This window comes from Dermacentor albipictus, unplaced genomic scaffold (genome assembly GCF_038994185.2).
Source record: "Dermacentor albipictus isolate Rhodes 1998 colony unplaced genomic scaffold, USDA_Dalb.pri_finalv2 scaffold_22, whole genome shotgun sequence".
Taxonomy (NCBI): Eukaryota; Metazoa; Arthropoda; class Arachnida; order Ixodida; family Ixodidae; genus Dermacentor; species Dermacentor albipictus.
Window position 1 is genome coordinate 3,129,779 of NW_027225576.1, and position 12,275 is coordinate 3,142,053.

The 12,275-nt window shown below is 52.1% G+C and overlaps 1 protein-coding gene across 1 annotated transcript; it reads left to right on the forward strand.

The window, feature by feature from the left end:
* Window positions 1-6,655: 6,655 nt before the first annotated feature.
* LOC135915735 (uncharacterized) lies at window positions 6,656-9,282 on the forward strand. Its single transcript, XM_065448857.1, has 3 exons — window positions 6,656-6,838; window positions 8,359-8,650; window positions 9,080-9,282. Exons 1-3 carry the CDS (start codon window positions 6,656-6,658, stop codon window positions 9,280-9,282), a joined length of 678 nt encoding a protein of 225 aa, XP_065304929.1.
* The last annotated feature ends 2,993 nt before the right edge of the window (window positions 9,283-12,275 follow it).

A 12,275-nucleotide genomic window follows, 5' to 3' on the forward strand; every position in this document is an offset into this window, starting at 1 on the left:
TTACACCTATTGCCGCAGACTGCTGCATGCTCATGAAAACTATGTATGCATGTGGCAATTCGTTGGTCAACCACCTATCAAGGAAAAGGCGGCCACGGCTCAAAAATGGAAGTGTACAGAGTTTGACGCAGAAAATGAAACGCCATGCAGACCTCCATACCGTGGCTGCATACCGCAGCAACTGGGAAATTGCTACCTTCCTGAATGGAGCGAAGTCTCGCTTGGAAGGTTTGGACAGAAGTGTGTGTGATTGCAATGGTGTGGCATTTGCGGCTAAAAGGAAAAGCACAGAGAGTGTTCAGACCCTGCTAGAACCCCGGATTCCCTCTGGGGGCTGCAAGTCATCGCGAGTGACCACCCAGGGAAAAGATGCAAGACACTGCAAAGGAACTCCAGGTGGCACAATCGACTGCCAGGCGCTCTGTGCACGACAGCATGCGGTACCATTTATATGTGATGATGAGGGGGCAACCTACGTCCATTAAGACTCGGGAGGGCCACCTACTCGGCTGTGTTCCTAGCGATTGCTGATCAAGCTGTAGAGGTCCGAGCAGCCGCAAATGCTGCGGTATTTATTTTCCGATGAAAAGAACTTTGAGCATGACCGAAAACTCTCCTGCCGTAATGGCAGGTCGCTTTGTGCAAGTTCCAATGAGTTAGCTGCAGTGTTCTACACGGAATTTCCATCATCAACAACAACGGTAACACCATGCCGGCACGCTGATTTGCAGAAGGTGTCCGCGTTAATGCTGCCGCGTACGCAGGGGTGCTCATCACTGCAACGCCCTGGACAGAGACTGTTTCTAGAGGAAAATGTTACGACAGTACTGCAACACCAAGCCCTCGCTCACACCGCCTGCATTATACAGTTGTGGTTTGCTGACAGCTTCCATGACCCTGTCATTCCCAACTGGAGACTTCGTACCTCTCCACATCTCTATCCACTCGACTAGCTCATCTGAGGCGGCATTCCGAGAGGTGCCAAGAAACAGCCAAATAATACGAAACGCTCGCTGAGGGCTGCCATAGCTGCGTGAATGCGAACATTTGTAATGGCCCCTTAACCCCCTCACGCTGCCACGTGCGCAGTTGAATGTGTCGTTGCTGAGGACGGTGAATCTATTGACCAATTGTGGGAATAAAGCATTACGGAAGTATTGCCCACAGTTTCGCAAAAAAAATCTGTGTTTTGCTATAGATGCTCTGCTGTGCGTGAAGGCAAAAGTGTGCTCTCAAATACCTCGCGAACCCGGTACATATACATGCTGTTGAAAACGTTGCATACTTGAAGACGTGCATGCGCGGAAGGGTGGGACAATTGGGGAAAATAGTATGTTTTCAGAGGATAACAATCACATATGTTTTCAGGTACTGCTTCTAAAATTAGCAAATTGTGAAGACTGCAATGTTGTGCATCAAGTGCATGCAGCAAATGTGAATGTGTAGAGCATGCAACACTACAACAGGGTGTTTGCACATTGCTTGTAATTGGTGTTGTCCGTACTGACAGACTGAAAATGAATAACAAAGTGCTATGGCCATTTCTTATGCACGTGCTCATTGTGTGTACCTCATTGTGGTCGCAACATGCTCTTAGGGTTGATTGTATGTTGAGACCCATCATGACTTTGCTTTGTGCCTGTACTGTGATTGCACCGCCACGTGTTCGGGGCGCATTTTAGGTTCCGTTAAGTGCTCCTCCACACGTGGTGTAGATGCTGGGTAGGAATGGAACCTGCCGAGAAGTGAAGAGACTGCAGCTGTGGCGGTGTGATGGCGCGCTCCAGTGCGCGTGAAGAGGGGTCGGCTGTGGGTTCGCTTTCAAAGGTGTCCGGCGCCATTCGCAGAAATTCGTGGTCGGCAAGGCGCTGGCACATGCATATAATATCAGCAATGCAGGTAGGATCCTTGGTGGCGAACACATTCAAGGCTGCAGTCACAATGCCTTTGAGTACAAGGCGTACTCTGTCGGTTTCCATCATCGAAGCGTTGACATGTCGGCGAAATGAGAGGACATCTTCTACATGCGAGGTGTGGGACTTGCCTAGTTGCTGCTTTCGAGTGCGCAACAAACTGCCGGAGGACGAAAACCTTCTTCAAAGAATTCCAGCCGGGGAAGTCGATCTTGTGGTTGAATGAAGAAGCCTTCGCTATGCCCTTGAGTTAGAAGTATGTGCGGCGTAGCCTAATCGCCTTGCCCCACCGGTTGCGTGAACTTACCCGGGTGCAGTTGTCAAGCCAATCCTGCACATCTTCACTGTGAAGGCCAGCGAGCAGATGGGGATCGTGCAAGGGCCCAGAGATGATCCAAGGAGAGCATGTGGCAGACGTAGCCGAGATTGTAGATGTTGGTGTGTGTGATGGAGCGTCTTGCAGCTTGAGGGCGATTAGCTGGCACAAACGGCTACCTGAGCGAAGCTCCAGGACGTAGAGCAGGCGAGAAGGCGTTCCGGACCATAGGAGCAATCTCCACCACGTGTGACGTAGCAGTTAACACGACCTTGAACACGGCCCGAACACGTTGCAGCACAATGAATGTATTGCCAAGTTTGCATTGCGAGGTTTTCAGATGCGATATGAACTGTGATCATGAGCTGCCATGTGTGCTCGGCCCCAACGTTACGTTGGACTCCTACTGTAAGGCATGCAATGTGCAGCTCGGTGTGGTGGCCACTTTGTGTGACTGCAACGCGCAGCTTCATGCATCTTCTTAAATTGCAAACGTGCAAGCTAACCACCATTGATCTGTTCACGTGACACATTCGTCTGAACCTTGGAGTGCCTATTGGAAAATTGTGATCGCAACCCAGGGCAGGTCCTGTCACGCATGCAAACTGAGGACTGTTCGATGCATGTTGACAAGGTGGCAGTGCTGCAGTGGGAAAGCTATTAAACATAATTTGTTACACATCAAAACACCGTGTGATCTACATGTGCGGCGTGTTTCACACAACATGTGTGTGATACATGGCGTGAAGTCATTTTTTGTATCACTGTACCCTTCAGTTTACTCGTTAGACAATTGGTGCACAAAGTGAACTTGATTGGGTCGTTTCGTGCCACATGCACGTGCATCACAACGTCGACTCAGAGTTGATAAGTTAGCTGCCAAGTGCGATTCAAAATGCGATGGTCCTCACGATGTCGCAATACATGTAGCATCAACGTTACACAAAACAGGAAGTTTTGGTCTATGCGAACTGCATTGCCTCACCATGCACATGGATGGTGAAGTAAATTGCATGTAAATTCCTTGCTGCGATCACATTTGCAGCTGTCCTTGTGCTTCATGCTCTTCATCTTCGTATCTTGCAATCGAGCCTGTTGCAACATTTCTCATGGAGGCGCAGACGGAGTTAAACATTTCTTTTCAAGCGTCCTTGCTCTGCATTGCACCACCTTCCCAAGTGAATCACTTCAGATGCCCACTGTATGATACGTGTAGCGAATTGTCTGCAGTATGAGTTGCGGTCCGCTTGTAATGCCACACGTGTTGCCCTATCGCACCTATGGCAAAATGGTTAGACCCCTGTTGCTTCACACAATTGTCCAACTTAACTGGCAAGGGTCATCCGCCACTGTATGACGGTGGCCATACGTACTTCGCGTGGGCAATGCGTACTTTGTCTGCACATCAATACCTCCCGATTATTTCGTAGAGCACTGCTTCGTGCCACATGGCACAGAATATGGCACGTAATCTGAAGCACAGTTCACTTTTGCGTTTGTGCCACAGACAAGAAAGCGCGCCTCAATGGGGCCTAGCCTATTTTCAGAAAGCCGAAAGGCCCCATTCTGAGAGTGCATCACTAAGCATTGGCCCCTTCACAGGGCAATGGCACTCACTCTTAAAGTGTGCCATACTCCTCTTCGTATTATGTGGTCAGAAATGCTGCGGCATCTCTTCACAAAAAAATTACCTCAATGGGCCGCAAGCACTTGTGCACCTTTCTTGCAGTCACGTTTCTGTACCCACAGCGTGGTGTAGGAGTTCATACAAGAATGTCACATAAAAGATATGTGCCAAAATGATCTTTAAATGAGCTTCCAGTCTCCTCCAATTAGCAAATGTACGAGGAGGTTCACACACGTTAGCCAGAAACTGTCTGCCTCACATCTTCTACGCACCTGCTGAATAGAACAATCGCTGTAAACGCATGCATTTGCACTGTTTGTTTGTCAAAATTTATTATGGAACAGGATATGAGCAAGCGTGTATTGTTTATGCGCTTTGCAAAAGATGCAAGTAACGCTGTTGGATGCTGTTGCATTCGCTCCCACCTCGGTTCTGTTTCCTCAGCTGCTACAAAACGTTGCATGCGTGCTGTGCCTTCATGATGCCAGACACATATCGTGTAGTGGCACATTTGTCCATGTAACGTCTGCAGAACCGCAATTGATTTGGGCTCTACCTTCCCGTGTCAGCACCTCAGCAAGGCAACGTACACGTTTAGTTACGTTTCCTTCACATTGCATTGTGTCGCACACACTCCTACACCACCCCAAACATAATGTGTCAAGGGAGACATCATGTCCACTACACTATCCCACTTGCATACGGTTGTGCAATGACAGCTGCTTGTATAGGTGGACAGTTCCATTCCTAACCGCCTTGGGGCCAAGGCTTGTCCTGCTTTTACTGAACGAGGTAAACGCACAGTCTCACGTTTCCATCAAGTGCAAAGCAGGTGTGCAGCACACACTGAGCAGATCTGTAGCGCCAACGACGTATGAAATTCTATTGCAAACAATGTATTTTAGCCTTCAAATCCTCACAAACGTAGAATGTGTGTCCCCACGCATTGTGCAAAATCTCTTTAGTGCTGCTGGGAAAAAGATCTCCCTTGCGTCACGTGCAACTTGCAATGCGCACTGGTGCACCTTCGCTGCTGCCAACGGTAACAGCTGTAGGGCAACGTAATGCATCATGTATGATGACAATGCTAGGTATGTAGTCTACATAGGCCCCTGGTAATCAGGCGGCGATGGTGAAAAGAAGTCATCTGACGCTATGTCATTCGCCAAACGAGCCACGTTGAGCTTGAACACCACTGCAAAAGCTGTACAACCCGATTGCATTCTTGTATCAACTGTGGGGCCACAGAAGACGCTCGACAACTGCTGCAACAGCCCATTGTAGGAAAAAGCAAACACGAGTCAATTTCTGCGTGTCATTGGCACCGCTCTGGGGGTGAAGTACTGAAATTGGGGTCATAAGCGTCTACCTTTCCAGAATCATTCCAGGGCATGGTGGCGCTGCAGACTATGCGGAAGTTCTGTCTTTGCGGCTAAGGCACTTCACCAGCATGGCGCTGGATGGCAGTAATGATTCTTCGATTGCTACGGTCGCTTCAAAAATATTTGTCACTACCTTGGTGCTAGGCAGCCATGTTTGCTTTCGCAGTCAGACCTTTACGACCAGTCACACTGTCGCAAACAGCTTCCACACGAGGAAAGGCTCAACAGCGATTGGCAAATGGAGACTGTGCCTTGTTTACAGTGCACGTGTTGTATGCTTGGCAATACATGTGATTCCACTTAGTTGAATTCCTTCATGTGCAGATGTCTCATACGGATGCACAGCTGCATTAATTTCGTACTCGTATTCCGCAGCATGAGGCTATAGCACTGACTATCCACATGTTGCGAGCAGTTTCAACAATGTTGCACAGCTGCAGCACCTAAAGCAATGTTACCATTGTCCTGTCTTCACGTAGGAGGACAATGCTTCTCGTCCCCTTAGGATCTGCTTGACTGTTCTTTCTTGGTGAAGACCACATCGGTCAATGACACACAGTATGCGTATGACTAAACAAGTCCCACAACAGCACATGCATCTGCAACACACAAGGATGAGAGAGCCGGTTTCATAGCATAGGAGCATCGGGAGGTAGAGTGCTGTGAAAGATATGATGCTTACGTGCTTAAAAAAGTACGCGTAATCACACTTTTAATGGCATTTCACGAGGAACACTATTGTCGCCCAGCAAGCAGTGGCAAGTGCACATGACATGTCCTAGTTGGGCTAATTTTCTCTAGCATACACTATCATCGGCGTTCAGTAGCTGGGCGCTGTGATGATAAGAGAAGCATGAAAGACATCACAACGACAGCAACACTATTAATGTCACCGAATGACACCAATGTAATGTTAATGGTGGAACGCTGCCACTGCCGTAACATCAGAAAGACTAAAGAACAACATTAACGCACATGCGACAGGCTTGCAGCCACGAATGCAAACGTGTCGAACCGCACCAATGCTGCACTTACAAGGGTATTGAAACGACATCACCATTAGGGCAACCAGAATGGTATGATCACAGTTGCATTATTGCAACAGGCACACTTGTGTGACGACACTGCAGTGTTCACAACTGCTGCAAAGTGAAAACGACAACGAAGACAGAGAAAACCGCGTTTGCCATGGCGCGAGACTGGTGCCATTGCATGTGCCGGAGCAGCTTGAGAACATCTGAACAAAGTGCTGTCACTGAATAAACGGGCGCAGTGTTCCCGTTCTTGTGTGGCCTTTATTGTGCTCCTGGCCGTCCGGCCGGATGCTGTTCTCGCCTGGTAGCAGTCATAACACTTGATTTATAACAGTGGCGACGAGCAACGAACCAGAACCCTGATGACGGCGAACACTCCTGCCATGGCGTACCAAGTTCCACATTTCGCCGACGCCAAGGACAAGTGGTCGTCGTACTACATCAGAGTCGAGTCGTACTTCAAGGGTAACGACATCGTCGACGACACTAAAAGAAGAGCGCTTCTCATCTCGGCACTGAGCTCGAAGCCTATCGACGTACTGAGTGGACGTTGTGCCCCACGAAAGGTGAGCGAGTTAACTAGGCGGAAGCGGTTACCATGCTCGAAGAATTTTACGCACCCCCGCCAAATGAGATAGCCGCAGGCTTCAAGTTCTTCACCCGCATTCAAAGGGAAGTGAAATCAGCTCAACAGGTTATCGTAGAGCTTTGGCGCCTGGCTGATAAACGTAAATTCGGGGCCATGTTGAACCGCCTGCTGCGAGACAGGATCGCGTGTGGAATTCGCAGCAGTGACGTGCAGAAAGCACTGCTTTCTCACCAGAAACTGACATAGCAGGAGGCACAAAACATTGTGCTTGCAGCAGAGGCTGCACGACTGGGTGTTCAGCTTATGAAGCAGACGGAACCGAAAGAAGAGCCCGAGCGTCACAGACTAGCGGGCGATCAACCGCAGCGACAGGCAGGAAAAACCTGTAGTCAGGCGAGTGGATCGTCTGAAAGTTGTCATCGGTGTTGAATCCGCTAGCACGGCGAGGCAACTTGTGCATTTAAACATGCCTAATGTTTCAACTGTAGGAAAAATGGGCACCTAGCTGCAGTGCGTCGATCTAAGGAAAAGCGACCGCACCAGAGCTTGGCGCTGAGCAGCGGCTCAATGGAAAATGCCGTAGCCGAGCTCTCCGCACAGTTGTATACACTAAAGCCACAACCAACCGCAGACAGCGGAATCGTCAGCCCGGTACGATGCAATTTTTGCTGGGGTGGAGCCGACATCATGACAGAAATTGACACCACCTCACTCGTGCACGTGGTGCCCTGGGACGTCTACTGCCAACATCACACAAGGTAGCCCCGCATTGAAAAATCCACCTTGAGGTAGTCATGCTACTTGGGTCCGTTGCCTATAGCCGGGAAGCTAACGCTCCCAGTTTCATTCTGCGGTACGACTGCCACGGCGTCACTGACCGTTGTTCGCGCCAACCGGCCCGAGCCTGTGTGGCCGTGATCTCATCCAGATGCTGAACAACGAAGGGGCCGCGGTTTTGAGCGTGTCCAGCATTAAAGAGCAAGGGCTAAACTTGCAAGCGATCCTGTGTGAGTGCGAGGACGCGATTACACCTGAACTGGGTCTGTTCAATGTTCCGCCCACTCATCTATACATACAGGAGGATGCAGTTCGAAAGTTCTTCAAAGCTAGGCCACTTCCATATGCATAGTGACAAAACGTTTCATACGAGCTGGACAGGCTCGATAAATTCTGAGTCCTGTTCCCGGTGGCTCACTTAGAGTGGGCGACGCCGATAGTTCCGGTAATGAGGACGGAACTGTTCGATTGTGTGTCGATTACAAGCTAACGGTAAATGCCAGCTGTGTGACGGAGCAGTACCCACTCCCAGTAATCAATGACCTTTTTGCTGTACTGCACGAGGGTGGCGTTTACAGCACATTGAACCTTCGAGACGGCTGCAACCACGTTCCCCTGGATGAGCAGTCAAAGGAGCTGACGGTCATCACCACACATCGGGGATTATTTTGCTTTAATCGCCTGCCATTTGGTGTTTCTTCTGCCCCAGCTATCTTTCAGCGAATAATGGACAGCGTCCTGAACGGTTTGCCGGGAGTCCAGGCGTACTTTGACGACGTTCTGGTGGCCGAGAAGGGGAACAACGGCAGAAAGAACCTCAAGGCAGTTCTCCAGCGCTTTCGAGAGTACGCAGTCAGGCTAAGGAAGGACAAGTGCACCTTCAGGATGCCTGAGGTTTCGTATCACGGCTGCAAGATCAGTACTGGAGGGCTGCAACCTCTGCAGAAGAACATGGATGCTGTCATAAGGGCGCCAACACCCAAGAACGTGATCGAGCTGCGTTCATACTTGGGTCTCCTCACGTATTTCAGCAAGTTCCTTCTGAATATGACCAGTCTGCTATCACCGCTCTACGATTTGCTAACCAAAGAACGTCGCTGGAATTGCCGCTTTCAACAACGGGAAGCGTTTCAGAAGTCAAAAAACGCTTTATGCAATGCCAAAATGCTCACTCACTTCGATCCTTCACTGCCGCTGCGCTTGGAGTGCGATGCATCACCCAACAGGATCGGAGCGGTACTGTCCCATCGCACTGGCAACGTTGACAAGCCTATAGGTTACTGTTCTCGAAGACTTTGCAAAGGGGAATGGAATTATTCCCAACAGGAGCGTGAAATGTTGGCCCTAGTGTTTGGGGTAGGATAGTTTCGGGACTACCGTCTGGGAAAAACATTCATCTTCATCACATCTCACAAGCCGCTGGTGGGTCTACTTTGCGAAGATCAACCCACGCCCACTATGGCTGCCGCAGGAATTCAGCATTGGTCCTTGCTGCTGGGTACATACCTGTACAAGATAGAGTACAAACCTGGCTCGGACAACCTGAACGCTGACGCACTCAGTCGGCCTCCTCTAGAAACCACTGACAACTGTGGGGGTTCCACTTTGCGTGCGGCTAGGGCTGAAGGCGAGCTCCGGATCTAGCCCCACGCAGTCGCTCCGTGGTACTCCCAACCCGTAGCGCGGGAATCGCGGCTACGCCGGGTTCGGACGAATAAGGCAAACAGCGGTGTCAACGGTAACAACGTTTATTGCTACTGGCAATAAAGAACACTGGCAGAGGGGTGTCCTCTCTGTAATAGTAATAAATAGGCTGGCCTCGTTGCCCGGGATAGTCAGGCAACGTGGTCACTCACGGGTTGCAGCAGGTACTCCAGTCCGGCAGGTTAGGGGTCCGGCCTCAGAGAGAGAGAGTCTCCCCCGGTCGCGCTGTTTTGTACCTTTTTACCTGGGCGAGGGGAATGTCCTCCTCGCCCGTAAGCTACCCGCCCGCGAGTGGGGGTGGAAGGGCGCGCGCGCGTCGCGAGAGCGATGGAGAATCGGGAGAGGGCACAGTGCGCCTCTCCCCGGTCTATGCCGGCGCTCGACGCGACGGCGCGGGGGAAGATGGGCGCGTGTGCTCCCCACATCCTCCTCCCCTTAAGAAGCCCCCCGTACGTTGATGCTGGCACCTAGGTACGCCCGAGGGGTTCGGGCGCCCGTTTGCTGGAGTTCCTGCCAAGGTTGGCGATCAAGGCAGCGTGGCACACGCCGGCTTTGAGCGTCGGGCTTGCGTTGCTGTAGGCCTCAGGTGGCAGATACTTGATGCCGACTCGAAGGTGTCCAGTCAGCGGCACTGCTCGGGCTTGCGAGGCGGATCGTAGTCGGGGCTCGAAGGCGGCTCTCCGTGCCGCGCCCCAGGTGTCGGCTGCACCAGCCGGGCGGTCGCTTGCTGGGCGCCAGGTAGTGGTTCGTGCGGCTGCAAGGCCAGCGTAGCGCTGCCGGTGCGTCAGTTGTACCCGCGAGTACTGCAGGCAGTTCGCACGGCCGTGTCTTGTTTCCTGCTTCAGAAAATTGGATTAGTCCCCTGCACAGTACGAAATTGTGATAAGCAGCATGATTGGCCGGATCCGGGAACACCGTCAACGCCCGTTACGAAGGGAATGGTCGTCCGCATCATCGACTCACAGCACACCGCACTGGCCCTCGCAAGTCTTTAGTCAATGCACACACCGCATGCAAACACGTTGAATCGTTCACGCCACATTCCCGTCGTAGTCTGCGTGGTTGCTTGAAGACTGGAACGACGGCTCGACGTCAATACTCTGCGCTCTGCTGTCGCTAGACGTTCGCTTCCCGGCAGGAACTAACAAGGTGCCAGCACGGCCCGGACTTACGAATGGTCCTCGCAGTCATCGGGCTACGCAAATATAGCCGCCGGATCACTTCCGCCTGCTACGCAAGTTGTAGCGCGGCTGCGGGCTCGCCGTTCGGTTCTGGCTGCTCTCACTCACCGACCGCGGTTGAGGGAGGGTCTGATCTTCATCCCACTGCTCATCACGCGGCACGTAGCGTTTCAGGTCGCATACGTGTACCGGCCCGCCGATCGGCTTCCCTTTCATGCTCTCGAGCCGATAAACAAGCGAGGAAACCTTCTCTCGTACTTGATACGGCCCGGTCCACTTCGGCGCCAGCGAGGCAGCGAACTGTTTGCTAGAATCGCTGAGAACGTGCTGGCGCCGAAGCACCAGATCGCCCACTTCGTAGCGGACGTTCCGATGCGAGCGGTCGTACTGCGCCTTCTGTTGCGCCCTAGCAGTGCGAAGATTACGGCGTGCTTTGCGTAAAGCCTCCGTCATCTTGTCACGTAGGTGCGTCGCGTATTCAGCTCGTGCTGCCGGCGCGACCGACATTCCGCTGCGATCCGCGAGAACTCTATCCATCGGATTCGGCAGCTCTCTCCCCAGGTTGAGAGAAGAAGGCGCATACCCAGTCGAGCGGTTCACTGTCGATCGCAATGCAAACCCGATCTCTGGAAGGTAGGTATCCCAGTCCTTATGTCTTTCAGAGAACGCGACAAGCATGTGCTTAATGTTGCGATTGACCCGTTCAGTGGGGTTCGACTGAGCATGATAAGTTGTCGTTTTCTTGTGCTTAATGCCAAGTGCAGCGCACGAGTCGACGAAAACCTTCGCAGTGAAGTAGGACGCATTGTCCGTTATCAACTGCTCCGGATAGCCAAATCTGGTGAAAACCTCGATCAACTTATCCATGATCACTCGTGCCGTCAGTTTTCGCAAGGGAAAAAGTTCGACCCATTTACTGAAGTGATCTGTGACTACAAGCAAGAATTTGTTCCTGCTCGGTGTGGTGGGATACGGTCCCATGACGTCACACGCCGCGATTTGCCAGGGAGTCTGGCTGTCGATAGGCTGCATGAGGCCGGGCGGTCGTCCACCTCTGGGCTTCACGCTTTGGCACACATGACATGAGCGGGCGTAGCGCATCACGTCCCGTTTCATGCCTGGCCAGGTAGCGAGGCGACACAACTTAATGTAAGTCTTGGGGCCGCTCGCGTGCCCAGCGATACACGAGTCGTGAAAGTAGCATAGCAGTGCTCCTCGCAACGCGCGCGGTATCACCACCTTAAACGCCTCACTTGTGTTGTCCTCGGTGGGAATATACCTCAGCAGGAGGCCGTCGGAATGCAGCAGATAAGAATCCAGCGCACTCACAGCATTACCAACTGATCCCGAGCGCTTAGCACCGACAGCAATACCAGCTGCCTCCATGTGTGCGGCGGCCGCGCCACCCTGCTCCCGGAGCTCGTCGAGCACTTTTCGACAAAACGGGTCCTTCTGCTGAGCCGCGAACAGCTGCTCTCTGCTGAAGACGACACCTGCGGAACCGACAACATCTACGTGGTTCACGCTCTCGCCCAGGATCGACGGTTGTTCCGCCTCCCTTACTTGGGCCTCTCCATCGCGTCGGACTGGCGCTCGCGAAAGTGCGTCAGCTGCGGCATTGCTTTTTCCTTTGCGGTAGCGCACGGTGAAGTCGTAACGCTGCAGCAGCAGTGCCCAACGCGCCAGGCGGCCACTCGGCTCGCTCAGGCGCCTCAACCAAGTGAGAGCCATGTGGTCAGTCTCAATCTTGAA

Coding starts and splice junctions, on each gene's coding strand:
- LOC135915735 (XM_065448857.1), top strand. CDS start 6,656: ATGGCGTACCAAGTTCCACATTTCGCCGACGCCAAGGACAAGTGGTCG. Junction 6,839..8,358: donor GACGTTGTGCCCCACGAAAG/GTGAGCGAGTTA, acceptor GCTATCTTTCAG/CGAATAATGGACAGCGTCCT. Junction 8,651..9,079: donor CGAGCTGCGTTCATACTTGG/GTCTCCTCACGT, acceptor TACTTTGCGAAG/ATCAACCCACGCCCACTATG.